The following is a 24,238-nucleotide window of genomic DNA, read 5'->3' as shown; positions in this document are numbered from 1 at the left end:
ACGGAGAGATTATAAGGGAACAAAGAGAGAAAATGCGATGAGTAATTATGTGAAAGAGGAGGAGGAGGAGAAAGAGAAAAGACAAAGGGGACGGGAAAAGAGGAGAAAGGGTTAAGGAAGGAAGAGGTAGGGAGGATGGGTAAAGAAGGAAAGGGGGATGGAGTGGGAGACGAAGAGAAAAAAGGGGGAAAAGAAAGGAAAAGGATAGAGGAGAAAACAAAAATCAAGAAAAAAGTAAATAGAATGAAGAGAGAAAGGAGAAGAGAAAAGAGAGGAAGGAGAGGGGAAGGGGCGAGGGAGAGGAAGAAAATAATAATAAAAAAAAACAAGGGAATGAACGGAAAAAAAGATGAATACGACTAAAATTGAGGTAGAGGGAGAGTTAGGGATAGAAAGTGAATTAGAAGAACAAACGAAAAAAGAAGTGCAGACACAAGAATAAAGGAATTACAAAGAGTTATCTTTCGAGTCAGATTAGATTCCTTTTCGGAAATTCAAAATCAAGATTAATGTTATGATATGATGAGGAATTTAATTTGACTCGAAACTTCATGTTATTTTGTTCCTTTCTCGTAATGGCTATGTTTCATTTCGTGTTTGTGCAACTTATCGTGTTCGTATGTTTTAATGTTTATTTTTTGTTAAGGAGAATAGACAAATAAACTAAACATAAAGGAACACCAAACACGAAATAAACACACCAGTAATTCCTTAAATCTCATCATTTGCATATTCTCACAGAATCTTCATCCGCTAAAGTTCATAATAATAAAACGCACTCAGCTGGTCTCTCACTGAATAACACGCACTCAACTTGTCTCTCACTCAACAAAACGCACTCAACTTGTCTTTCACCCAATAAAATGCACTCAATTTGTTTCTCACCGAATAAAACGCACTCAACTTGTCTCTCACTCAACAAAACGCACTCAATTTGTCTTTCACTCAATAAAGCGCACTCAACTTGTCTCTCACTCAATAAAGCGCACTCAACTTGTCTCTCACTCAATAAAACGCACTCAACTTGTCTCTCACTCAAGAAAACGCACTCAACTTGTCTCTCACTCATTAAAACGCACTCAACTTGTCTCTCATTCAATAAAACGCACTCAACTTGTCTCTCACTCAATAAAACGCACTCAACTTGTCTCTCACTCAATAAAACGCACTCAACTTGTCTCTCACTCAAGAAAACGCACTCAACTTGTCTCTCAATGAATAAAACTTCTTCCAACAGGTATGAGGACAGTGAAAGCAGTGCTAATTGCTGCTGGAACTTTGAAACTTAAATACCCAGACATGCCCGAGGATGTGGTGGTTCTCAGGTATGTATCTTTTTTTTTGTGTTTATTAAAGTTTGTGATATGTTGTCAGGTATGGCCTCTTTTATTATATATTTTTTTGTTTTATTTTTATATATGTTCTTAAGAAAGACTTTTTTTCATTGAAGTTTTGATTATCGGTTCAAGTTTTTGATAAGTTCTGAGGGTGGACCTTTCTTTCATTGAAGTTTTGATTGATTTTGATTAAAGATTTTTATAAGTCCTCAGCTAAAAAATACTTTGATTGAAGTATTTGACGTAGCGATTGAAAGTTTTAAGTTATAGGCTTTATGATACTGCTATCAGTTGCTATACCGTGATGCTGACCCGAGATCCTTGTCATACCATATACAAAGCATGATTATATATACACGATATGCATATTAATTAAGTAGATCTTGGCACACGACTTGCCTTTGTTTGAGGTAAGTCTGTGTCCTTGTCTCGTTGTTTTGGATGTGTCCTTGTTTCCTATTGGTAGAGTGAACCTGTGTGTGCGAGAGAGAGGGAGAGAGAGAGAGAGAGAGAGAGAGAGAGAGAGAGAGAGAGAGAAGGGGAGGGAAGATAAAAAGAGAGAGAGTGAGAGAGAGAGAGTGAGAATGAGAGAGAGAGAGAGAGAGAGAGAGAGAGAGAGAGAGAGAGAGAGAGAGAGAGAGAGATAGAGAGAGAGAGAAGGTAGATAGATAGATAGAGAGAGAGAGAGAGAGATGAGGGAAGGTAAGATAAAAAGAGAGAGAAAGAGAGAGAGAGAGAGAGAGAGAGAAAGAGAGAGAGAGAGAGAGAGAGAGAGAGAGAGAGAGAGAGAGAGAGAGAGAGAGAGAGAGAGAGAGAGAGAGAGAGAGAAAGATAGATAGAGAGAGAGAGAAGATAGATAGATAGAGAGAGAGAGAGAGAGAGAGAGAGAGAGAGAGAGAAGAGAGAGAAGATAGAGAGAGAGAGAGATAATGAGAATGAGAGAGAGGGAAATAAAGATAGATAGATAGAGAAAGAGAGAGAGAGAGAAGATAGATAGATAGAGAGAGAGAGAAGATAGATAGATAGAGAGAGAGAGAAAGAGGTAGAGAAAAAGAGAGAGAGAAGGGAAGGAGAGAGAGAATAAGATCAACAAATACAGAAGGGATGGAGAGAGTAAGAGAGAGAGAGAGGAAAGTAGAGAGTTACCGTTTTCAGTATTGTTTACAAGATCACAAGATAAACAAGATAATTAAAACTTCGGGCGTATTATTCCTTGAATAACGAGATAACGAGGCAAGTATATATTTTTAGAAGTTTCATCTTTTCTTTCTTGCCTTTCGCTTGCCATCCTGTTACGTTTTATTTATTTATTTTTTTTTCATTATATTTCTTTCTCCTCTCCTCTCTCTTCGTACCATAGTCTTGTTCATTTTCATTCCCTTTCTTTCTTCTTCTTCTTCTTCTGATCCTACTCTTCCTTCTGATCCTCCTTTTCCTGCTTCCCCTCCTCTTCCTTCTTCTAATCATCCTGCTCTTCCTCCTCTTCCTCCTTCTCCTCCTTATTATCTTCTTCATTATCGTCCTCCTACTCATGATCATTCTTTTCCTCCTCCTCCTCCTAATTATTCTCCTCCTCCTTGTTCTCTTCCTCATCCTCCTAATTATTCTCCTACTCCTAAATATTCTCCTACTCCTAATTGTTCTACTACTAATAATAATAATAATGATTGATGCAATGACTATCATCATCATTGATAACTGAATATGCTAATTGTAAAAACAATAATTAATAATTATGAAAATCTTTATCTCTTCATCTCCTTCCCCATCACCTTTACACTCCCCCCCCCCCACCTTCCTGCCCCTCCTCTCATCTTCCACCCTCCCCTCCCTATCCCCCATTTCTTTACCCCCCTTACACCCCCCCCTTCCTTCCCTCCTTCTTTTCCTCCACCCCTTTCCAACCCCCCCCCCCCCCCCCCCCTTCCCCCCCACCCCCAGGGCGACTTGTTTCCTGGAGTTCCCTTGATTCAACCCGCTCACCCGACTACAACCTCCTCCCCGCGCTACAGGGAGTGAGTCCACTTCCTGAGTGGTGTGTGTATGGTGGGGGGTGGTGTGGGTGTGGTGTGGGGGGGGGCTGTCATTAATGTGGGTGCGGTGTGTGGGGCATCATCGCCGACTTGTTTCCTGGAGTTGTGTTGCCTCAACCCGACTACACCTGTCTCCACCGCGCTATCAGGGAGGTGAGTCCACTTCCTGTGTGGGTGGGTGGGTGTGGATGGGTGGTTGGGTGGGTGTGGGTGGGTTTGTGGGTGTGTGTATGGGTGGGTAGGTGGGTGTGTGCTAAGGATCACTTGGCTATGATGACAATAAGGGTGATAAACACGATAATGAAGGCAGGTATTGTTAGAAAGATAATATCGACAATAATCATAACATGAAAAAAAATAATAATAACATCAACAATTGACCCTTAATACTACAAACCAACATGAGTCCCGAAGAGCGACATTACCATCTCTTAACCCCCTTTCCTCGCCCTTCCGACAGGTGTGTTCCGGCGGCGGCCTGCGTGCCAACGACTACTTCCTGGACAAAGTACAACAAGTCTACGAGACGATGCGCGTCAGGCACGGATTTATGCTAATCGGCAACCCCATCGGAGGGAAGACGGTGGCCCTCAGGACGCTCTCGCAGGCGCTGGGGATTATGAATGAGAGGGTAAGGAGGAGGAAGGGAAGAGGAGGAGGAGGAGGTGGAGGAAGAAAGAGGAGGAGGAGGAGAAAGGAGAAAGAGGAGACGCAAGCGCAGGCGCTGGAGATTATGAATGAGAGGGTAAGGAGGAGGAAGGGGAGAGGAGGAGGAGGAAGGAGGGAGGAGGAGGTGGAGGAAGAAAGAGGAGGAGGAGGAAGGAGAAAGTGGAGGCGAAAGCGCAGGCGCTGGGGATTATAAATGAGAGGGTAAGGAGGAGGAAGGGGAGAGGAGGAGGAGAAAGGAGGGAGGAGGAGGTGGAGGAAGAAAGAGGAGGAAGAGGAGGAAGGAGAAAGAGGAGGCGCAAGCGCAGGCGCTGGGGATTATGAATGAGAGGGTAAGGAGGAGGAAGGGAAGAGGAGGAGGAGAAAGGAGGAAAGAGGAGGAGGCAGAGGAAGAAAGAGGAGGAGGAGGAGGAAGGAGAAAGAGGAGGCGAAAGCGCAGGCGCTGGGGATTATAAATGAGAGGGTAAGGAGGAGGAAGGGGAGAGGAGGAGGAGAAAGGAGGGAGGAGGAGGTGGAGGAAGAAAGAGGAGGAGGAGGAGGAAGGAGAAAGAGGAGGCGAAAGCGCAGGCGCTGGGGATTATGAATGAGAGGGTAAGGAGGAGAAAGGAGGGAGGAGGAGGAGAAAGGAGGGAGGAGGCAGTGGAGGAAGAAAGAGGAGGCGCAAGCGCCGGCGATGGGGATTATGAATGAGAGGGGGAGGAGGAGAGGGGAGATGGGAAGGATGCTCTTACAGGTGGTCGGGAAGGGGACAAGGAGGGCGAGTGGCTGGGAAGACTTATAGACAAATAGATAGATAGATAGATAACCAGAGTAATATACTGACAAAGACAGATAAAAACAAAGAGCAGCGAAATGCACAAACTACCCTTCCCTTCTGGTTCCTCAGGACGAGAACGAAAACCGATTCCAGATAAACGAGATCAGAGAGAAAACAATAGATAAATAGACAAATAAAATAGATACACAGACACAAAAAAACAGTAACAAATCAAATCAACCCCCCTCCCCCTTTCTATCTTCTAACCCCCCCCCTCCCCCCTCCCTCAGGGCGAAGGCGAGAACCGCGTGCAGATGTGTGTCATCAACCCGAAGGCTGTGACGGTGGGCCAGCTGTACGGGCAGTTCGACCCGACGTCTCACGAGTGGTCTGACGGCGTCTTGGCTGTCAACTTCCGCAAGTTCGCCGTGTCTTCTTCGCCTGATAGGTATTTCCACCGAGGAGGATGTTTTAGTTGTTCGTTTTGGTTGCTTGTTTGTTTGTTTTTGTTGTTTTGTTCTGTTTTGTTCTGTTTTGGTTCATGATGTTTGCGAAAGTTTGAGGTTGTTATAGTTTGTTCTCAACTTTCTTAACCTTTCACTGACTCATGGACTTATTACTCTCCCCCCCTCCCTCCCTCCCTCCCCTTTTCCCCCACTCCCCTTCCTCCACCATTCCCCCCTCCTCCCCCATACAGGAAGTGGATCGTCCTAGACGGGCCAGTGGACAGCGTGTGGATCGAGAACATAAACTCCGTGCTGGACGACAACAAGAAGCTGTGCCTCATGTCCGGGGAGATCATCTGCCTCTCATCCACCACAAACATCATCTTCGAGGTCCACCATCTCGAGAACGCGTCCCCCGCCACGGTAAGACGGAGGAGGAGGAGGAGGAGGAGGAGGAGGAGGAGGAGGTGGAGGAGGAGGTGGAGGTGGAGGAGGAGGAGGTGGTGGAGAAGGAGGAGGAGGAGGAGGTGGAGGTGGAGGAAGAGGAGGAGTAGGAGGAGGAGGAGGGAGAGGAGGAGGAGGAGGAGGAGGTGGAGGAGGAGAAGGAGAAGGAGGGGGAGGAGGAGGAGGAGGAGGAGGAGGAGGAAAAGGAGGAGGAGGAGGTGGAGAAGGAGGAGGAGGAAGAGGAGGAGGAGGAGGAGAAGGAGGTGGAGGAGGAGGAGGTGGAGGAGGAAGAGGAGGAGGAGGAGGAGGAGGAGGTGGAGGAGGAGGAGAAGGAGGAAGAAGAGGTGGAGGAGGAGGTCGCTTTTCGGTTTCTTAGGTTGGTTTCTTGGTGGTCATGGCTTCTACGAGTTTAATTGTTGGTTGATGTTGGTTTCTCTTGGGTTTGTAGCTGGCCACTTTATTCTTAGGTCGCCTTTTGATGAGTTAGGTATATATGGGTGACTTTTTTTCTCGAGTTGGGTTGATTTTAGAGGACAGTGTATCTTATATGACCCGATGAACTCGTTAAGGAATGAGCCTCCCCTAAAACATACCTACTATAAGCTCCCTACCCCCTACTGAAACACCCCTTTCTATGATACACACATAAAGGTCGCCCCCCCTCCCTCCCCCTCTTCATAAAGCAAAACTAGCACACGTAATGGTCGCCCCCACCCCATAACCCCCCCCCCCTCCTCTTCATAAAGCAAACCTAACCCTTCCTCCCTCTCCCCCCTCTCTTGGAGTAGGTGTCGCGGTGCGGAATGGTTTACATGGAGCCGCTCGCCCTTGGCTGGCGCCCTTTGGTAGAGACGTGGCTGGCGAAGCTCCCGCAGACGCTGACGCAGCAGCACCGCGCCGTCCTCACTGCGCTGTTCCACCGCTTCGTGCCGCCGCTGCTGTGCTTCGTCAGGAAGTATCTGCTGTGGTACAAGCTGGAGCGGAGCGAGTCGTACGTACAGAAGGGCGTGTCGCCGACCACCGACCTCAACCTCGTCCGGAGTCTGATGAACATCTTCGACTGCTTCCTCGAGGAGTTCACAGACCCCGCGTACACTAAGCATCATCCTGAGTCGGACATCCGAGCGCATCTCGAGGTAGGTTGGCACAAAGAGCCACCCGCAGAAAAAAAAAAAATAATAATAAAAAAAATAATAATAAAATAATAATAATAATAATAATAATAATAATAATAATAATAATTCCATCTGATCATTTCCATTTTCTCGACGTTCCACCTGCATATTCATCCTTCACGTAACAAACTCACTAAACAATAATAAGGATGATACAAAGATAATAAAAAAAAACTACTTTTTCCCATCCACCGGTAAATAACAATCGTTTAAACTTAAGCCACTAACCTGGACTCTCCACTAACCAAGCGGTAACCATGTCTCCCATTCCCTCCTCCTGCAGAGCATCTTCCTCTTCTCTGCCATCTGGTCTTTGGGCGGCCCCCTCGACGACGGCTCTCGGCGCAAGTTCGACCTCCTCCTCAGGGAACTCATCAATGGACAGCCCAGCAAGAAGACCAAAGAGGAGTGAGTCGAGGGAGGAGGGAAGGGAGGAAGGGAGGAAGGAAGGGAGGAAGGGCGGACAGGAGGGAGGAAAGGTGGAAAGGAAGGAGGAAGGGTAGAAAGGTGGGAGGGAAGAAGGGTGGACAGGAGGGAGGAAAGGTTGGAAGGAAGAAGGGTGGAAAGGAGGGAGGAAGGGTAGAAAGGAGGGAGGAATGGTGGAAAGGAAGGAGGAAGGATGGAAAGGTGGGAGGGAAGAAGGGAGGGCAGGAGGGAGGAAAGGTTAGAGGGAAAAAGGGTGGAGAGGTAGGGGGGAAGAAGGGGGGAAACGAGAAAGAAAGGGTGGTAGGGAGGAAGGGTAGAAAGGAGGGATATGGAGGAATTAAGAGGATGGATATTAAGAGAACTTGTGTCTTGAATGGGAGGGAAGAAAGAAGAGGAAGGGAGGAAGATAAAGTGGGAGATGAAGGAAGGGAGAGGGAGAGTAAAGAGGAGTGAAATAAAGAACTGTTTTATTAGAGTGAAAAAGTCAGATGGGAATAAGAGAAGATGAAAGGGAAGGAGAAAAGGAAAGAGAGAGAGAGAGAGAGCGCGCGAGAGAGAAAGATCAGAATTACGAGAGAGAGAGATGAGAATTACGAGAGAAAGACAGACAGAAAGGAAAAGGAACTAACACCATCTTGTCTCCCCGAAAGCCTTGGCCTGGCGGAGGTTCCCGAGCCCCCCCACGACTACCAGCTACCGATTCCCGACGATGATACGGTCTTCCATTACAAATTCGTTAAGGAGGTGAGATGAATAAAATAAAGGTAACCTCACAATCCTATAGCCTTTGAAATTTATGAAATAATCTTAAACCTGAGAAGAGTTTAGGTCATGATGTATGTACATTTCATAACCTTCGTGACAAAACTCTACGGGGCATTCAACCCCACTTTCACATTACCCGGTTTAATATCTACGGATTCACAACCCTAGTTTCACATAGCCTACGTAAAAAAAATGAAAACAACTTAATTATCTATTTCAATCACAGGGTCGTGGGTACTGGCAGAAATGGAGTGAAGACTTGGCCAACGCAGCATCCATACCCCGCGACGTGGCTGCCCATCAGATTTTGGTGCCCACAGTCACAACAGTTCAAGTCACGGCTATTCTGACTCTTCTGATTTCCCAGGCGAAGCCCCTGCTCCTGGTGGGACCGCCGGCGACAGGGAAATCGGCCTATGTAGCGGTCAGGATCTTTTAGGATTATGGTTTTAGGTTGTGAGGAGTGTGTGTGTGTGTGTGTGTGTGTCGATTATATATGTTCCCTTTAAGGCTGTTATGCCTCTGACACTGTGGTTGTAATCAGGTTGAAAAGTTGTTAAGTTTTGGGTCTGTGGTATTGCAGCGACAAAATAGTAGTGTTAAAAAAAAAAAAAAAAAAAAAAAAAAAAAAAAAAAATATATATATATATATATATATATATATATATATATATATATATATATATATATATATATACATATGTAAACATATATAAATATATATATATATATATACATATATATACATATATATATATATATTTATTGATATATACATGTATATACTTATATATACATATATATATGGACATATATATATACATATATATATATACATATATATATGTATATATAAATATATATATATATATATATATATATATATATATATATGTATACATATATTTTTTATTTATGTATATATATATATATATATATAATATAATATATATATATATATATATATATATATATATATATATATATATATATATATATTTATATATTATATATATATATATATATATTATATATTATATATATATATATATATATATATATATATATATATATATATATATATATATATATATATATTAGGAAACCATTTTTGTATTGTATTCAGAACAAATATGTTTTTTTTATGAAATACATATTCAGTTCTGTTCTCTTGTTACTAATCTAATATCAATCGTATTCTCAATTTTACATTAATAAAAGATCCGTCGAATATCAAGGTCTATACAAGGATCTATCAACCTTCAGAATCTCTCAAGAAATAAAATCTAAAATCCCAATCCAATAGAAGATCCTATCGTACCCACAAAATAATCCTACTTATCCTACTTCCTCTCCTTTACCTCTCCTCCCACAGGACTACCTGAGGAACAAGCTGAAGGCGGCACAGTACAAGCCCATGTTCATTAACTTCTCCGCCCATACCAACACCACCAGCGTCCAGGACCTCGTCATGAGCGGGCTGGACAAACGCAAGAAAGGTTCGTAAAAAAAAGGAAGTTTGATTTTCGAGAGACATTTTCTTTGAGGTATAGATACAGTAGGGTGAAAATGGCGTGGATGATAGTTACGTAAGAAAGGAAATTCAAACTTTTTTTTATGTTTTTGTTTGATGTGTATTTTGGTAGGAGATGGAAGGTGTATATATATATAGAATAGTATCCTTAGCTAAAAAGAAATGTCACTATTATGGTTTGTCTCAAATGTTCTCTTATTTCTTCTGACTAAAATTATTTACCGCTTTGTTGTTGTTGTTGTTGTTTTTATACTGTTTTCCTAAATCCATTCTTCGTAAATGCTTTGATAGTCAGACTGCATAGTTCTGTTCTGCGCACAATCCTATCCAGTAATATTTCTTTATTTTTTTTCTTGTCATTGCGGTCTTTATCTGCCACGATCAAATCCCTCCTCCGCCATTTCCTCTCCATTTCCCTCTATTCTGTTTTCCCTCTCTTTCTCCTCTTCTCTCCCCCTTTCCATTTCTGTCTCATATCCTCCCTTCCTCCTTCCCTGCCTCTCTCTCTCTCCCTCAATCACTTACTCATTAATTCCCTGCCTCTCTCCCTCCCTTCCTCTTTCCCTCCCTCCCTCCCACCCTGCTCCCTACCCCTCTCTCCCTCCTCTCCCTCCCTCCCTCCCTCCCACCTTCCTCCCCACCTTTCTCTCCCTCCTCTCCTTCCCACCCTCCTCCCCACCTCTCTCTCCCTCCTCCCCACTTCTCTCTCCCTCCTCTCCCTCCTCCCCCTCCCTCCCTCCCTTCTTACACCCCTTTCTCTCCCCCTCCTCTCCCCCAGGTGTGTACGGTCCCCCCGTGGGCAAGCGCTGCGTCCTCTTCGTAGACGACCTGAACCTCCCGCAGACCGACGCCTTTGGTTCGCATCCGCCCCTCGAGCTCCTTCGGCAGCTGGTCGACCACGCCACCTGGTACGACATCCGGAAGGAGGTCGAGCCCATTCGCTTGGAGGATATGCAGGTAATAGAGGGGTGGGATGGGGTTGTGGGGGTGGATGGGTGGGATGGGGTTGTGGGGGGACTGGGTGGGGTTGTGGTGGGATCGTAGGGGGGTAGTGCATTCCCACCGGAGGTCGTGCAGGTATTGGGATGGGGTGGGGTGGGGTTGTGGGGAGGTTGTGGGGGTAGGAAAGAAGTAGTGGGGGGGTAAGGAAGGGGTGTACGACATCAGGAAAGTGATATGGGGTTACGGGGGGTTAGGTGAGGTTGCAGTGGGGAGGGGAGGTGCGACTTCAGGAAAAAGGTCGAAGCCATTCCTATCGGAGGTCATTCAGGTATTGGGGGTGGGGAGGAGATGGGAAGGTAGGATGGGGTTGTGGGGGGTGAGGAGGGAAGTGGAGTCGGGTTGGGGGGGGGTGAGAATGATTAGGAGAGGATTGGGGCAGGGAAGGATTAGGTAGACACTATTTGGCTACAGAATAGGTATATGGAAATGTGGATAGGATGGTAATAGGATGAGAGAGAGAGAGAGAAAGAGAGAGAGAGAGAGAGAGAGAAAGAAAGAATGCCAAGAATGTCGAGAATGTCGATAGAGAAAAAAGAAAGAATAGAGAAGAAACGTTCTATACATAGACAGAAAAAAGAGACACATAACCAAAGCGAAAGAAAAAGACAGAAACAAAAAACACAACCATACCAAAGAACAGAACATGAAAAATGGGTCAGAGAAAGTACTATCCGCCTGTTCTCGTCCCCAGCTGGTGTCGACGATGAGCCTGCGAGAAAGTGGGCGGACCAACCTGACGCCCCGCCTACTCAGACACTTCAACGTGGTCGCCGTGAACGATTTCGATGACCAGACGATCCACGCGATATTCTCAAAGGTTAGTGAGGATAATGAGGGTAATGGAGGGTGATAATGATGATGATAGTGATGATAATGATTGTATTAGTAATAACTTTACTAACGATAACGATAATAATTGCGATGATATTAATTACATATAATAATGATGATAATAATGATGGTACTACTACTAATGATAATGATGATAATAATAATGATGATAACAAGGATAATGGTATTAGGAGGAGAAATGAGAAAGGGAGAAAATGAAGCGTGGGTTTACACTGTAAACAAATAAACGGAGGCTTACAAGAATGAAGATGACTGCATTAAAGAACAAACACATGCAATCACAGACACACACGCGCACGCACACGCACACACACACACACACACACACACACACACACACACACACACACACACACACACACACACACACACACACACACACACACACACACAGACACACACAAAGAGAGAGAGAGAGAGAGAGAATAACATAAAGTCAACCAACAATACTTATCATCTCCCCTTTCTTCCTCCCAATTATTCCGTTCTTTCCTTCTCTCCCCCCCCCCCTTTCCCTCCTCCCTTCTGTTTTCTTCTCCCCCTCCCTTCCCACCTCTCTTCTGTCTCCTTCTCCCCCTCCTTTCCCTCCTCCCTTCTGCCTTCTTCTCCCCCCACCCCTCCTCGCCCTCCAACTCCCCCCCACCCACCCCACCTCGCCCTCCCACTCCACCTACCCACCTCCCGTGTCTCCCCACTCCTCCTTCAAGATCCTTCTATGGCATCTGGACACGCGAGGCTTCAGCAAGATGTTCGACCCCTGCATCGGCGAGATCGTGAACGGAACTCTCGAAGTCTATCGTGCCGCCGCCACCCATCTGCGCCCAACGCCCTCGCGCTCGCATTACATCTTCAACCTCCGTGACTTCTTCAGGGTCATTCAGGTACGTTCTTGGGTTGGGAGGGTGGGTTGGTTGGTTGGGGGAGGGGGGATTGGATGTTATTTTATTGGGTTTTTTGTTTGTTTTGTTTGGTCTGTGTTTCTGTTTCTCTCGTTTTTTTTCGTTTTTTATTTTATTTTATTTTTTTTTTGGGGGGGGGGCTTTCTTCCGTTTATTCATGCGTTTTTTAGCTTCGGTAACTTCTTCGGGATCCTTTTTTATTTAGGTCTTGAGAGTCAAAGGGAGCTGTATTTTTTCCAACTATCAATTCATTCACATTTTGAATCCCTTGTTGATTTGTGTTTTTGTTCTCATCTATCTATTTCATGTTGTCTCGCCTTCATGCATCTATTTCCTTCTTTATTTGGTCTCGTATTCTTCCTGTCTCCTCTTATGTCCCTCTTCTTTCTTCCTCTTTTATCTCTTGATTTTACCCATTCCTCTCTCCATCCATCCCTCCACCTAACACAATATCTCGAGTGTCCACAGCATGTTGCTGTCCGTCCGCCGTCCTTAGGAGGACCTACGTCCCACGAAGATATGAAATAACTACGCTATTTCCTTTCCTTTTTTGTTAACTTACGCCACTCCTGTTCACCATCTTCTTATCTCCCTTTTATCCAAACGTCTCACAAGCATACCTACACAGGGTGTGTTGCTGTCAGTACCCGAGACGATGGAAGATCTGCGCTCCATGAAGAAGATGTGGATCCACGAGGTGTTGCGCGTCTTCTACGACCGCCTCGTGGACAGTGGCGACCGCAGGTGGCTGTTGCAGCGGGTGTCCGACGCTTGCACCAACCACCTCAACGAGGACTTCAACCAGTTGCTGGCTGAGCTTGATGACGGGGATGATGGAGAGGTGAGAGGGAGGGAAATGGTTGGACAAGAAGGAAGGGGAAGGGGGGAAGGGGGAAGGGAGAGGTAGGGATAGGGATAGGAGTGGGGGATAAAGAGGAGGAGAAAGAGGTACAAGAGAGGTTGTTGGTATCTGTACCTATCATCTCAAGGGGAAAAAAAGGGAAAGGATGACGTTTGAGAAAGACAAAACGAGGGAGAGATAAGAGAAATAAAGAGAAAATATCACACTCATCTTTTCACCCCAATGCCAAAAAAACCCACAAATCACGCGAAAACGACTAAATACAACCCATCCCAATTTCTCCTCCCTCTCAACCAGGTCTCCGAGAACGACCTACGCAACCTCGTGTACTGTGACTTCGCGGACCCGAAGAGCGAGAGTCGTCACTACGTTCAAGTAGAGGACCTCGAAGGACTACGTTCTGTGGTGGAGGGCTACCTGCACGAGTTCAACAACATGAGCAAGAAACCCATGAATCTCGTTATGTTCAAGTGGGTCTTTTGTTGTTTTGTTTATTGGTATAGTGGTATTGGTTGTGGTGATGGTGATAGTAATGATGAGAATGGTGATGGTTATGATGGTAGTATTGGTTATGATGGTTGTAATAATAGTGTCGATAACGTTAATTACATTGATGATAATAATGATAGCATTGATAACATGAATGATGCATGTCACTAATGATACTAGTAGCAGTAGCAGTAGTAATTATAACAGTACTAGTAATAGTAGTATTAGTAATAGAGAGAGAAAAAAAAGAAGAATAAGGGAAATTGACAAAGACAAAGACGAGAAAAAGAGAGAGAAAATAAACAAGACTCCCCCCCAAGCCCCCCCACCCCTCGCCCTCCCTCAAAGACTCTCAAGGCCTAACTCACCCTCAGGTTCGCCCTCGAACACCTGGCGAGGATCTGCCGGGTCCTTCGTCAGCCCCGCGGCCACGCCATGCTGGTGGGCGTAGGCGGCAGCGGACGCCACTCTCTCACGCGCCTCGCCGCCCACATCACAGATTACGAGCTCTTTGAGGTGGGTGGAGGGCGGTTGTCATCTGTCTATGTTTTTTTGTTTTTTTATTCTAAAAAGTGTCGTGTTTTTTCTTGTTGTTGTTGTTGTTTTTAATGTTTTTGTTGTCGGCTTATTTTCTTTTTGTTTTGGCTTGTATATTCATCATAATATTCATACTTTTTATATATAAAAATTAGTTGGTTGGGGTTATTATTATTTAAAATTTAATTATACTATTATCCATCATTAGAGTCCTCATTACCTCCCTCATTAGAATACTCATTACCTCCCTCATTAGAATCCTCATTACCTCCCTCATAAGAATTCTCATTAACTCCCTCATTAGAATCCTCATTACCCCCCTCATAAGAATCTCCCTCTCTACCCTTTCCCACAAAATGACTCCCACCCCCCCATCATCCCCCTCACTCTATCAGAAAAATGAATAAATGAATAAATCGTAGCATGAGTCATCTCCCTCAAAATGACTCACCACCTCATTTTTATTCCTCATAAGAATCCTCATTAACTCCCTCATTAGAATCCTCATTACCCGCCTCATTAGAATCCTCATTAACTCCCTCATTAGAATCCTCATACACCCCTCATTAGAATCCTCATTACCCCCCTCATTAGAATCCTCATTACCCCCCTCATTAGAATCCTCATACACCCCTCATTAGAATCCTCATACACCCCTCATTAGAATCCTCACTACCCCCCTCATTAGAATCCTCATTAACTCCCTCATTAGAATCCTCATACCTCCCTCATTAGAATCCTCATACCCCCCTCATTAGAATCCTCATACCTCCCTTATTGGAATCCTCATACCCCCCTCATTAGAATCCTCATACCTCCCTCATTAGAATCCTCATACATCCTTCATTAGAATCCTCATACCTCCCTCACAAGAATCCTCATTAACTCCCTCATTAGAATCCTCATACCCCCCTCATACCCCCTTCCCACAGCATGAGTCATCTTCTTCAAAATGACTCACCACCTCATCTTTTCTCCCCTTCAGGTAGAGATGAGTCGCAGCTACGGGCTGACGGAGTGGCGCGAGGACCTTAAGATGATCCTGAAGAAAGCGGGCACCGGAGAGCAGCATATTGTCTTCCTCTTCAGCGACACGCAGGTCTGTGTGTGGGCGGGAGTGGTGGTGGGGTTATGTGTGTGTGTGTGTTTGCGTGTGTGAGTTTTCATGTATGTGTGTGTGTATGCGTGTGTGAGTTTTTTATGTATGTGTGTGTGTATGCGTATGTGAGTTTTTTATGTATGTGTGTGTATGCGTGTGTGAGTTTTTTATGTATGTGTGTGTATGCGTGTGTGAGTTTTTATGTATGTGTGTGTGTATGCGTGTGTGAGTTTTTTATGTATGTGTGTGTGTGTGCGTGTGTGAGTTTTTTTATGTATGTGTGTGTGTGCGTGTGTGAGTTTTTTATGTATGTGTGTGTATACGTATTTGTGTATACATGTGTATATATATGTATATATGATAAAGAAAGACCCACAGCACCAACCAATCATAAACAAAGCAATAACACGTACGAACGAACAAAATGACAGAATAACCCAATACAGAGAAATGACAAAGAAAAAAACAAACAAACAACCTAAACAAAACAAACATTAATCTTCATTCCAGATCAAGAACGAGATCTTCCTGGAGGCGATCAGCAGCATCCTGAGCATCGGCGAGATCCCGGGGCTTTATCCCACGGACGAGAAGCACACCATCTGTGACAAGATGAGGAACATTGATAGGCAGAGGGACAAGAGCAAGCAGGTGGGTCTTGGGCGGGGAGGGAGAGGGTAGGTTGAGGGAGAGGGGGGAGGGAGGGGTGTGGAAAAGGGGGGAGGGGAAGGGTGTGGGGAAAGGGGGGAGGGGAAGGGTGTGTGGATGGGCTGTGGGATAGGGGGGAGGGGAAGGGTGTGTGGGTGGGTTGTGGGAAAGGGGAGGGCAAGGGCGTGGGTGGGTTGTACGAAAGGGGGGAGGGGAAGGGTGTGTAGATGGGTTGTGGGAAAGGGGGGCGGGGGAAGGGTGTGTGGATGGGTTGTGGGAAAGGGGGGAGAAGAGGGGCGTAGATGGGTTGTGGGAAAAGGGGGAGGAGAGGGGCGTGGATCGGTTGTGGGAAAGGGGGGGAGGGGCGTGGGATGGATGTGGGAAATGGGGGAGGGGAGGGGCATGGGGGGTTTGTGAGAAAGAAGGGTGGGAGGGGCGTGGGATGGATGTGGGAAATGGGGGATGGGAGGGGTGCGAGTAGGTTGTGGGAAAGGGGGGGCAGGGGCGTGGTTGGGTTGTGGGAAAAAAGGGTGGGATGGATGTGGGAAATGGGGGAGGGGAGGGGCGTGGTTGGGTTGAGGGAAACGGGAGTAGGAGAGGGGCGTAGATGGGTTGTGGGAAAGTGGGAGGAGGGGCGTGGGTGGGTTGTGGGAAAGGGGGGAGGGGCATAGATGAGTCTCGGAAAGGGGGAGGGGCATAGATGAGTCTTGGAAAGGGGGAGGGCCATAGATGGGTCTCGGAAAGGGGGAGGGCCATAGATGGGTCTCGGAAAGGGGAGGGCCATAGATGGGTCTCGGAAAGGGGGAGGGCCATAGATGGGTCTCGGAAAGGGGAGGGCCATAGATGGGTCTCGGAAAGGGGGAGGGCCATAGATGGGTCTCGGAAAGGGGGAGGGCCATAGATGGGTCTCGGAAAGGGGGAGGGCCATAGATGGGTCTCGGAAAGGGGGAGGGCCATAGATGGGTCTCGGAAAGGGGGAGGGCCATAGAGTCTCGGAAGGGTGGGAGGGCCATAGATGGGTCTCGGAAAGGGGAGGGCCATAGATGGGTCTCGGAAAGGGGGAGGGCCATAGATGGGTCTCGGAAAGGGGAAGGCCAGAGACGGGGATCGGAAAGGGGGGCCATAGATGGGTCTCGGAAAGGGGGAGGGCCATAGATGGGTCTCGGAAAGGGGGAGGGCCATAGATGGGTCTCGGAAAGGGGGAGGGCCATAGATGGGTCTCGGAAAGGGGAGGGCCATAGATGGGTCTCGGAAAGGGGAGGGCCATAGATGGGTCTCGGAAAGGGGAGGGCCATAGATGGGTCTCGGAAAGGGGGAGGGCCATAGATGGGTCTCGGAAAGGGGGAGGGCCATAGATGGGTCTCGGAAAGGGGGAGGGCCATAGATGGGTCTCGGAAAGGGGGAGGGGCAGAGATGGGTCTCGGGAAGGGGAGGGACGTAGATGGGTCTTGGGCAGGGAGAGGGGAATGGGTGGCTTGTGGGGGAGAAGGGGAGTAGACAGAGGAGGGGTAAGGATGGGGAGGGAGTGAGAGTGAAGGGGTAAGTAGGCAGGGTTGGTTTAAGGGGAAGGGGGAGATGTACGTGAGGGAAGAGGTGTTTCCATGTCGTTAGTTTTCTGTTATCATTCTATCCTTTTCGTTACTGGATTGGATTATTCAGCTTTATCCTATCTGTGCCTCTTCCTTCACCTCCCTCAGACGGACGGCAGCCCTGCGGCGCTGTGGTCGCTGTTCGTGGAGCGCGTGAGGGAGCAGCTGCACGTCGTCCTGGCCATGTCGCCCTGCGGAGAGGCCTTCAGGAACCGACTGAGGAAGTTCCCGGCGCTCCTCTCCTGCTGCACGATCGACTGGTTCCAGGTAAAGGAGTTCAGCCGTGAGAGGTTCAGGGACGTCGGAGGGGATTTTACAGGCCTGGAGCAGGATTTATCTCTTGTTGTAGGATCGACTGGTTCCAGGTGAGGGGTTCCTCAGTAGCTTAGGGGCGTTGCAAGATCTTTTAAAGGCTTTGCTTTTACTATCTAGCTGTATGATCGACTGTTTCCAGATGAGAGGTTTCTAAGGAGTATTTTAGTTACTATGGTGTTGATAAGAATATTACAGGGATTTTATGAAACGCTCAGCTCGGCATCTCACGAGCTGTGCTGTCGACTGATTCCAGGTAATGGTTCATGTGCCTTTACAATTTGCTGGGGAATTGCGTGGCCTTCAGGCTTGAGAGCTTGTATAAAGTATCCTTCAGTCAAATCACTAATAACAGCTACTCTTAACATACCAATAAGGCGTGGGTAACGTAAACCATCATCAGTCACCGAATTGATAGGAAAACCCGATTCTAGTTATCAATTTCACCCTCACTCCATGACAACGGAGGTTCAGTTCCCATTCCCTCCTTAGGCGTGGCCCGAGGACGCCCTTGAGGCAGTGGCGTTGAGGCTTCTGCAGGGCGTGGAGCTCCCGGCGGAGACGTTGAAGGGATGTGTGTCTTTGTGTCAGTACTTCCACACGTCCACGCAGGATCTCTCCGACAGGTAGACAAAAGCCTCTATTCGCTTTGTTAGATGTTTTTTTTTTTTTTTTTTTTTTTTTTTTTTTTTTTTTTTTTTTTTAAGTGAATTTGATTATGAAATGGAAATGATGTATAAACTGATAGATCCATTGACAGATAGATAGAGTGACTGACTGAGATGGTTATTGATAAATTAACTTATCTATTAATATAACGATTGCTAGATGCAGTCAAACATTGATAGATTGATCGTATGATAGACCATTAAATGAAATATTAAGTGGCATTTATATATTTATAAATATATATATATATATATATATATATATATATATATATATATATATATACAAATATATATATATATATATAATATATATATATATATATATATATATATATACATATATATATATGCATGCATATATTTGTGTGTGTGTGTGTGTGTGTTTGTGTATACATATATACATTATATATATATATATATATATATATATATATATATATATATATATATATATATATATATATATATATATAAATATATATATATATATATATATATATATATATATATATATATATATATTCATTGATTTTTGTCTCAGATTTCTTACACACCTTCGTCGATACAACTACGTGACGCCGACCTCCTACTTACAACTTCTGGCTACTTACATGGTCATTCTTGAGCGACGACGAGGGTAAGTAGGAAAGTTCTCTCTCTCTCTCTCTCTCTCTCTCTCTCTCTCTCTCTCTCTCTCTCTCTCTCTCTCTCTCTCTCTCTCTCTCTCTCTCTCTCTCTCTCTCTCTCTCTCTCTCTCTCTATCTATCTATCTATCTATCTATCTATCTATCTATCTCACTCACTCTCTCTATCTATCTATCTATCTATCTTTCTCTCTTTCTCTCTTTCTCTGATTTTTTTTCTGTCCACTCTTCCATAATTCTTTTATTTCAATTTCATCACCATTTGTGACCATATGAACCATATGATTTATATGTAAGACATAAAGAGTATAATTTTGTGACCTCTTTTTACCCCATTTTAAACTCTAATCTCCCCCTTCTCTCGGATAATGCTATTACTTCTGTTACTACTACTATTACTACTACTACTACTATTATTATTACTGCTACTATTACTACTACTGCTGCTACTACTACTATTTATTCTGCTACTACTACTACTATTACTATTACTACTATTTTCACCGCTACGACTACTACTACTACTATTACTACTACTACTATTACTACTACTACTATTGCTACTGCTACTACTACTACTACTACTATTACTACTACTACTACTACTACTACTATTACTATAATTACTACTACTACTACTACTATTAATATTACTACTATTACTACTACTACTATTAATATTACTACTACTACTACTACTACTACTATAATTACTACTACAACTACTACTACTACTACTACTACTAACGGAGATAACAACACAGCGAGGTCAAGAAGCTGGAATGCCGCTACACGACCGGTCTGGCCCGCTTAGAAGAAGCCGAGACATCCGTTCTGGCGATGCAACAGGAACTACTCAACTTGCAACCGATCTTGCTGACGAAGACACGCGAGGTTGAAGACAAGATGGCGGTCGTGGAGAAGCGGAGACAGGAAGTGGCTGAGGTGAGGGGTTGTTGGGGGGGGGGGTGGAGGGGGAGGGAGGGGGAGGGTTAATTGAGGAGGGGATGGAGGGGGAGGGAGGGGGAGGGGGTAATTGAGGTGCGGGGAGGGGGGTTTAGTTGGATTTATTGGGTTATTTTTCGTATATTTTGATAGAGGAATATATGGCAATTCATTTTTTTATTAATGATATAGGGAAATCTTGATATATTTCTATTTCTCTTTCTCTATTTTCACATCGTTCCTTCTGTAGGTACAGGGAACGAGGCGATGTACAGAGCAATAACTTTTTTATCAACAAAATATTTATATCCTTCTATACCCCAATATCTCCATCCATCCCTTTGCCCCTCACACGCCAAGAAGTAGACGTAAAGAGTGAGACGCCACACTCATCAACACCTTTCCCTCACCCTCATAACCCCATCGATCTCTCTATCTCTATCTATTACCCCTTTCCTCTCTCACCTCTCTCTCTATCTCTCTTCCCCATCTCTATCTATTTGCCCCTCCCCCCCTCTCTATTGACCCCTCCATCGATCTCTCTATCTCTCTTCCTCCCTCTATATCTATTCCCCCCCCCCCCCCTCTTGTCTCTCTCTCTCTCTATCTCTCTTCCTCCCTCTATATCTATTGACCTCCTCAACCTCTTAACTCCATCGATCTCTCTGTCTCTCTTCCTCCCTCTATATCTATTACCCCCCCCCCCTCTTGTCTCTCTCTCTCTCTATCTCTCTTCCTCCCTCTATATCTATTACCCCCCCCCCCCTCTTGTCTCTCTCTCTCTCTATCTCTCTTCCTCCCTCTATATCTATTAACCCCCCCTCTTGTCTCTCTCTCTCTCTATCTCTCTTCCTCCCTCTATATCTATTAACCCCCCCCCCCTCTTGTCTCTCTCTCTCTCTATCTCTCTTCCTCCCTCTATATCTATTTAACCCCCCCTTGTCTCTCTCTCTCTCTATCTCTTCCTCCCTCTATATCTATTAACCCCCCCCCTCTCTCTCTCTATCTCTCTCCCCCCCTCTATATCTCTTACCCCCCCCCCCCTCCCTCCTCTTGTCTCTCTCTCTCTCTATCTCTCTTCCTCCCTCTATATCTATTAACCCCCCCTTCTCTCTCTCTCTCTCTCTATCTCTCTTCCTCCCTCTATATCTATTTAACCCCCCCTTGTCTCTCTCTCTCTCCCTCGTCCACCGAATAGGTAGAGCGCGTCGTCCGCCAAGACGAAGAGGTCGCCAACGAGGCAGCGGAGGCGGCGAATGGCATCCGAAAGGAATGCGAGGCGGAGCTGAATCTGGCACTGCCGCTGCTGGAGGAGGCCACGGCGGCGCTGAATACCATCAAGCAGGACGACATCGTGTTCATCAAGGCCATGAAGAACCCTCCGTCGGGAGTCAAGCTCGTCATGGAAGCCGTCTGTGTGCTGTTGGTGAGATGATAAGAGTTTTTTTTTTTTTTTTTTTTTTTTTTTTTTTTTTTTTTTTTTTGGCTTAAGAGCGTGTGTGGTTGAGGCCGGTGGTGTGCTCTGGGTTTGAGGATTTGTTTGGTATGTGGTTTGTTTGTGTGTTTTTTTTGTGCTATTTTATCTATGTATACGTTTGTTTTCCTTTTTTTCCGACCTTGGTCTTGTAATGGAGGCGGTTTGTGTGCTTTTTGTGTGAGGTTGGGATTTAATTTTTCATTTCTATTTGCGTTTTATAGCCATTTAACTTTCTTTCTACATCACTACATCAATCTAATTTTCCCTCATACCCTTCCTTCTCTCCCTCTCCCTCTCTCTCTTTCTCCCCAGGGCGAGAAACCGGACCGTGTTCCCGACCCTCAAGGAACAGGGAAAATGGTCGAGGAATATTGGTCTGTCAGCAAGAGACTCCTCGGTGACATCAAGTTCAAGGTGGGTTTACCTTGAGTGTTTGGGGAGAGGGTGTCTAAGGGCGTGGCTTCGTCTTGAGCGATATGTCAAGTGTCAATTATATACGTTTGTGTTTTTGCAATTCGAATACAGATAGACACAAATTTTACAAGCACGTGTGGTGGTCTGTCTTTTTCTGTCTATCTCACCCTTCTATTCTCTTCCTATCTTCCAATGCTGCCCCCTTTTTCCTCTATATCCCACCTCCCCCATCTCCTTTTTTCTATCCTATCTCCCTCTCCCTCCCTTATTCTCCTTTTCCTATCCTATCTCCTTCCCCTACCTTATTCCATCCCCTCCTTCTCCTCCTCCTATATCATCCCCTCTCTACCTCCCTCTTCTACCCACCCCCTTTCCCTCCCCCGTTCTCCTATCCTTCCTATCTCACCCCCACCCCCTATCTACCTCCCTACCCTACCCTCCCACCCCCACCGCACCCCACCCCCACCTGCTCTCCCATCATATCTCAAGCTCATGCCCTCTTCTTTTTCTTCTTCCTCCCCCCTCCCCCCTAACCCTCCCCCATGCCCTCTGCCCCCTTCCCCCTGCCTCCCTGCCCCCTTCCCCCCCATGTAGGAGAACCTCCTGAACTTCGACAAGGAGAACATCAGCCAGAAAGCGATCCAGACGATCCGGTCGAAGTACCGAGACAACGACGAGTTCAAACCGGAGAAGATCAAGGTGGCTTCCAAGGCGGCGGAGAGTGAGTTCTTCCGCTTCTTATGAGTTGCTGTTCGTTGTTATCGTGGTTTATCGTCGTTCTCCTCTTCCTTGTTTTCTAGCTTTTTTATCTTTCTGTTTGTTTTCATTTTCTCTATGGTGGGTTAGAGTAAAGTAGCTTCCATAGGGGGCGGAGATTAGTTTGTTAGTTTGTCATGTGTTATGTTTGCTATCATTCTCATGTGTTATGTTTGTTATCATTCTCATGTGTTATGTTTGTTATCATTCTCATGTGTTATGTTTGTTATCATTCTCATGTGCTATCATGTTTGTTATCATTCTCATGTGCTATCATGTTTGTTGTCATTCTCATGTGTTATGTTTGTTATCATTCTCATGTGCTATCATGTTTGTTATCATTCTCATTTATCTTTATTATCTTGTTCATTTATCCTCTGAATTCAAAATGTAGAAGATCATCATCATCATTCTTATATTTTTGTTATCTTATTTTCTCATTTTCTATATGGTAAGTAAGAGCGGTAGAGAAATGAGTTAAAAGTTCTTGTTCTTGTCATTATCCTCAACTTTTTCATAATCTTTTTTAATCTTTTTCATACCCCTCTACCCCCACCTCACCCCACCCCACCCACCAGGCCTGTGCAAGTGGGTGCTGGCCATGGAGCGGTACGAGGAGGTGGACCGCAAAGTGGCCCCCAAACGCGAGGCTCTGCAGCGCGCCGACCAGCAGTACCAGGGCCTTATGGGCGAACTCAGGAAGAAGCAGGAGGCGCTGAGGGGCGTGCAGGAGGAGCTGGCCGGGCTGCAGGCTGAGCTCGACACCGTCAAGAAGGAGAAGCTCGAGCTCGAACAGACGGTGAGCTCAGGAGTTGGGGAGGGGGCGAGGGGGCGAGGGAGAGAGGAAGATACTGAATGATAGTGAGAAAGAGAGAGAGGGTGGGGGGAGGGCAGAAAGATGCTGAATGAGAGATAGAGAGAAAGAGGATGAAATGGGGCGAGGGAGAGATAAATAGAGAGAGAGAGAGAGAGAAAGAGAAACATTATATATATATATATATATATATATATATATATATATATATATATATATATAGAGAGAGAGAGAGAGAGAGAGAGAGAGAGAGAGAGAGAGAGAGAGAGAGAGAGAGAGAGAGAAAGAGAAAGAGAGAGGAGAAAGAGAAAAGAAAAGAGAGACAGAGAAAAAGAGAGCGCCAACCACATATAGAGAATGAGAGACACATGACACCACAAGCCCCGTGTCCTTCCTCAGGTGGAGTTATGCAGCATCAAGAAGGATCGAGCTGAGCAGCTTCTGGCGGCGCTGGGCGGAGAGAAGAGCCGCTGGACAGACAACGCCCACCATCTGGCGCAGGTCTACATCTACCTCACAGGTGGGGCGTGAGAAATGCGTTTACTCTTTTTGCTTATGTTGTTGTTATCTCTCTGTTTGTCTTCTTCTTCCTTCTTGTCAGCGTTTCTATCTTCTTTTACTACTTATTTAAGTTATTCAAGCCAT

General features: G+C 45.6%; 1 protein-coding gene across 1 annotated transcript in view; it reads left to right on the top strand.

Moving 5' to 3' along the window:
- The window catches only part of Dhc36C (Dynein heavy chain at 36C), a 77,303-nt gene that overhangs the window by 24,748 nt on the left and 28,317 nt on the right, over window positions 1-24,238 (top strand). The window contains exons 32-59 of the mRNA XM_086535829.1: window positions 1,238-1,359; window positions 1,718-1,746; window positions 3,445-3,523; window positions 3,831-4,001; window positions 5,084-5,241; window positions 5,491-5,662; window positions 6,472-6,819; window positions 7,142-7,266; window positions 7,935-8,028; window positions 8,276-8,473; window positions 9,425-9,548; window positions 10,362-10,540; window positions 11,277-11,402; window positions 12,145-12,318; window positions 12,965-13,177; window positions 13,496-13,668; window positions 14,062-14,207; window positions 15,214-15,323; window positions 15,834-15,974; window positions 17,669-17,827; window positions 18,365-18,498; window positions 19,085-19,180; window positions 19,952-20,132; window positions 21,331-21,558; window positions 21,922-22,023; window positions 22,618-22,744; window positions 23,358-23,578; window positions 23,993-24,113. Coding sequence (XP_086391955.1) covers window positions 1,238-1,359; window positions 1,718-1,746; window positions 3,445-3,523; window positions 3,831-4,001; window positions 5,084-5,241; window positions 5,491-5,662; window positions 6,472-6,819; window positions 7,142-7,266; window positions 7,935-8,028; window positions 8,276-8,473; window positions 9,425-9,548; window positions 10,362-10,540; window positions 11,277-11,402; window positions 12,145-12,318; window positions 12,965-13,177; window positions 13,496-13,668; window positions 14,062-14,207; window positions 15,214-15,323; window positions 15,834-15,974; window positions 17,669-17,827; window positions 18,365-18,498; window positions 19,085-19,180; window positions 19,952-20,132; window positions 21,331-21,558; window positions 21,922-22,023; window positions 22,618-22,744; window positions 23,358-23,578; window positions 23,993-24,113 — 4,251 coding nt within the window. The remainder of the gene's footprint in view (window positions 1-1,237; window positions 1,360-1,717; window positions 1,747-3,444; window positions 3,524-3,830; window positions 4,002-5,083; window positions 5,242-5,490; window positions 5,663-6,471; window positions 6,820-7,141; window positions 7,267-7,934; window positions 8,029-8,275; window positions 8,474-9,424; window positions 9,549-10,361; window positions 10,541-11,276; window positions 11,403-12,144; window positions 12,319-12,964; window positions 13,178-13,495; window positions 13,669-14,061; window positions 14,208-15,213; window positions 15,324-15,833; window positions 15,975-17,668; window positions 17,828-18,364; window positions 18,499-19,084; window positions 19,181-19,951; window positions 20,133-21,330; window positions 21,559-21,921; window positions 22,024-22,617; window positions 22,745-23,357; window positions 23,579-23,992; window positions 24,114-24,238) is intronic.

This window comes from Penaeus japonicus, unplaced genomic scaffold (assembly GCF_977035675.1).
Source record: "Penaeus japonicus unplaced genomic scaffold, GWHDUDI00000001_assembly GWHDUDI00000004, whole genome shotgun sequence".
Classification (NCBI taxonomy): Eukaryota; Metazoa; Arthropoda; class Malacostraca; order Decapoda; family Penaeidae; genus Penaeus; species Penaeus japonicus.
The sequence above is the reverse complement of the archived record's forward strand: the minus strand, read 5'-3'. Positions and strand labels throughout refer to the sequence as shown.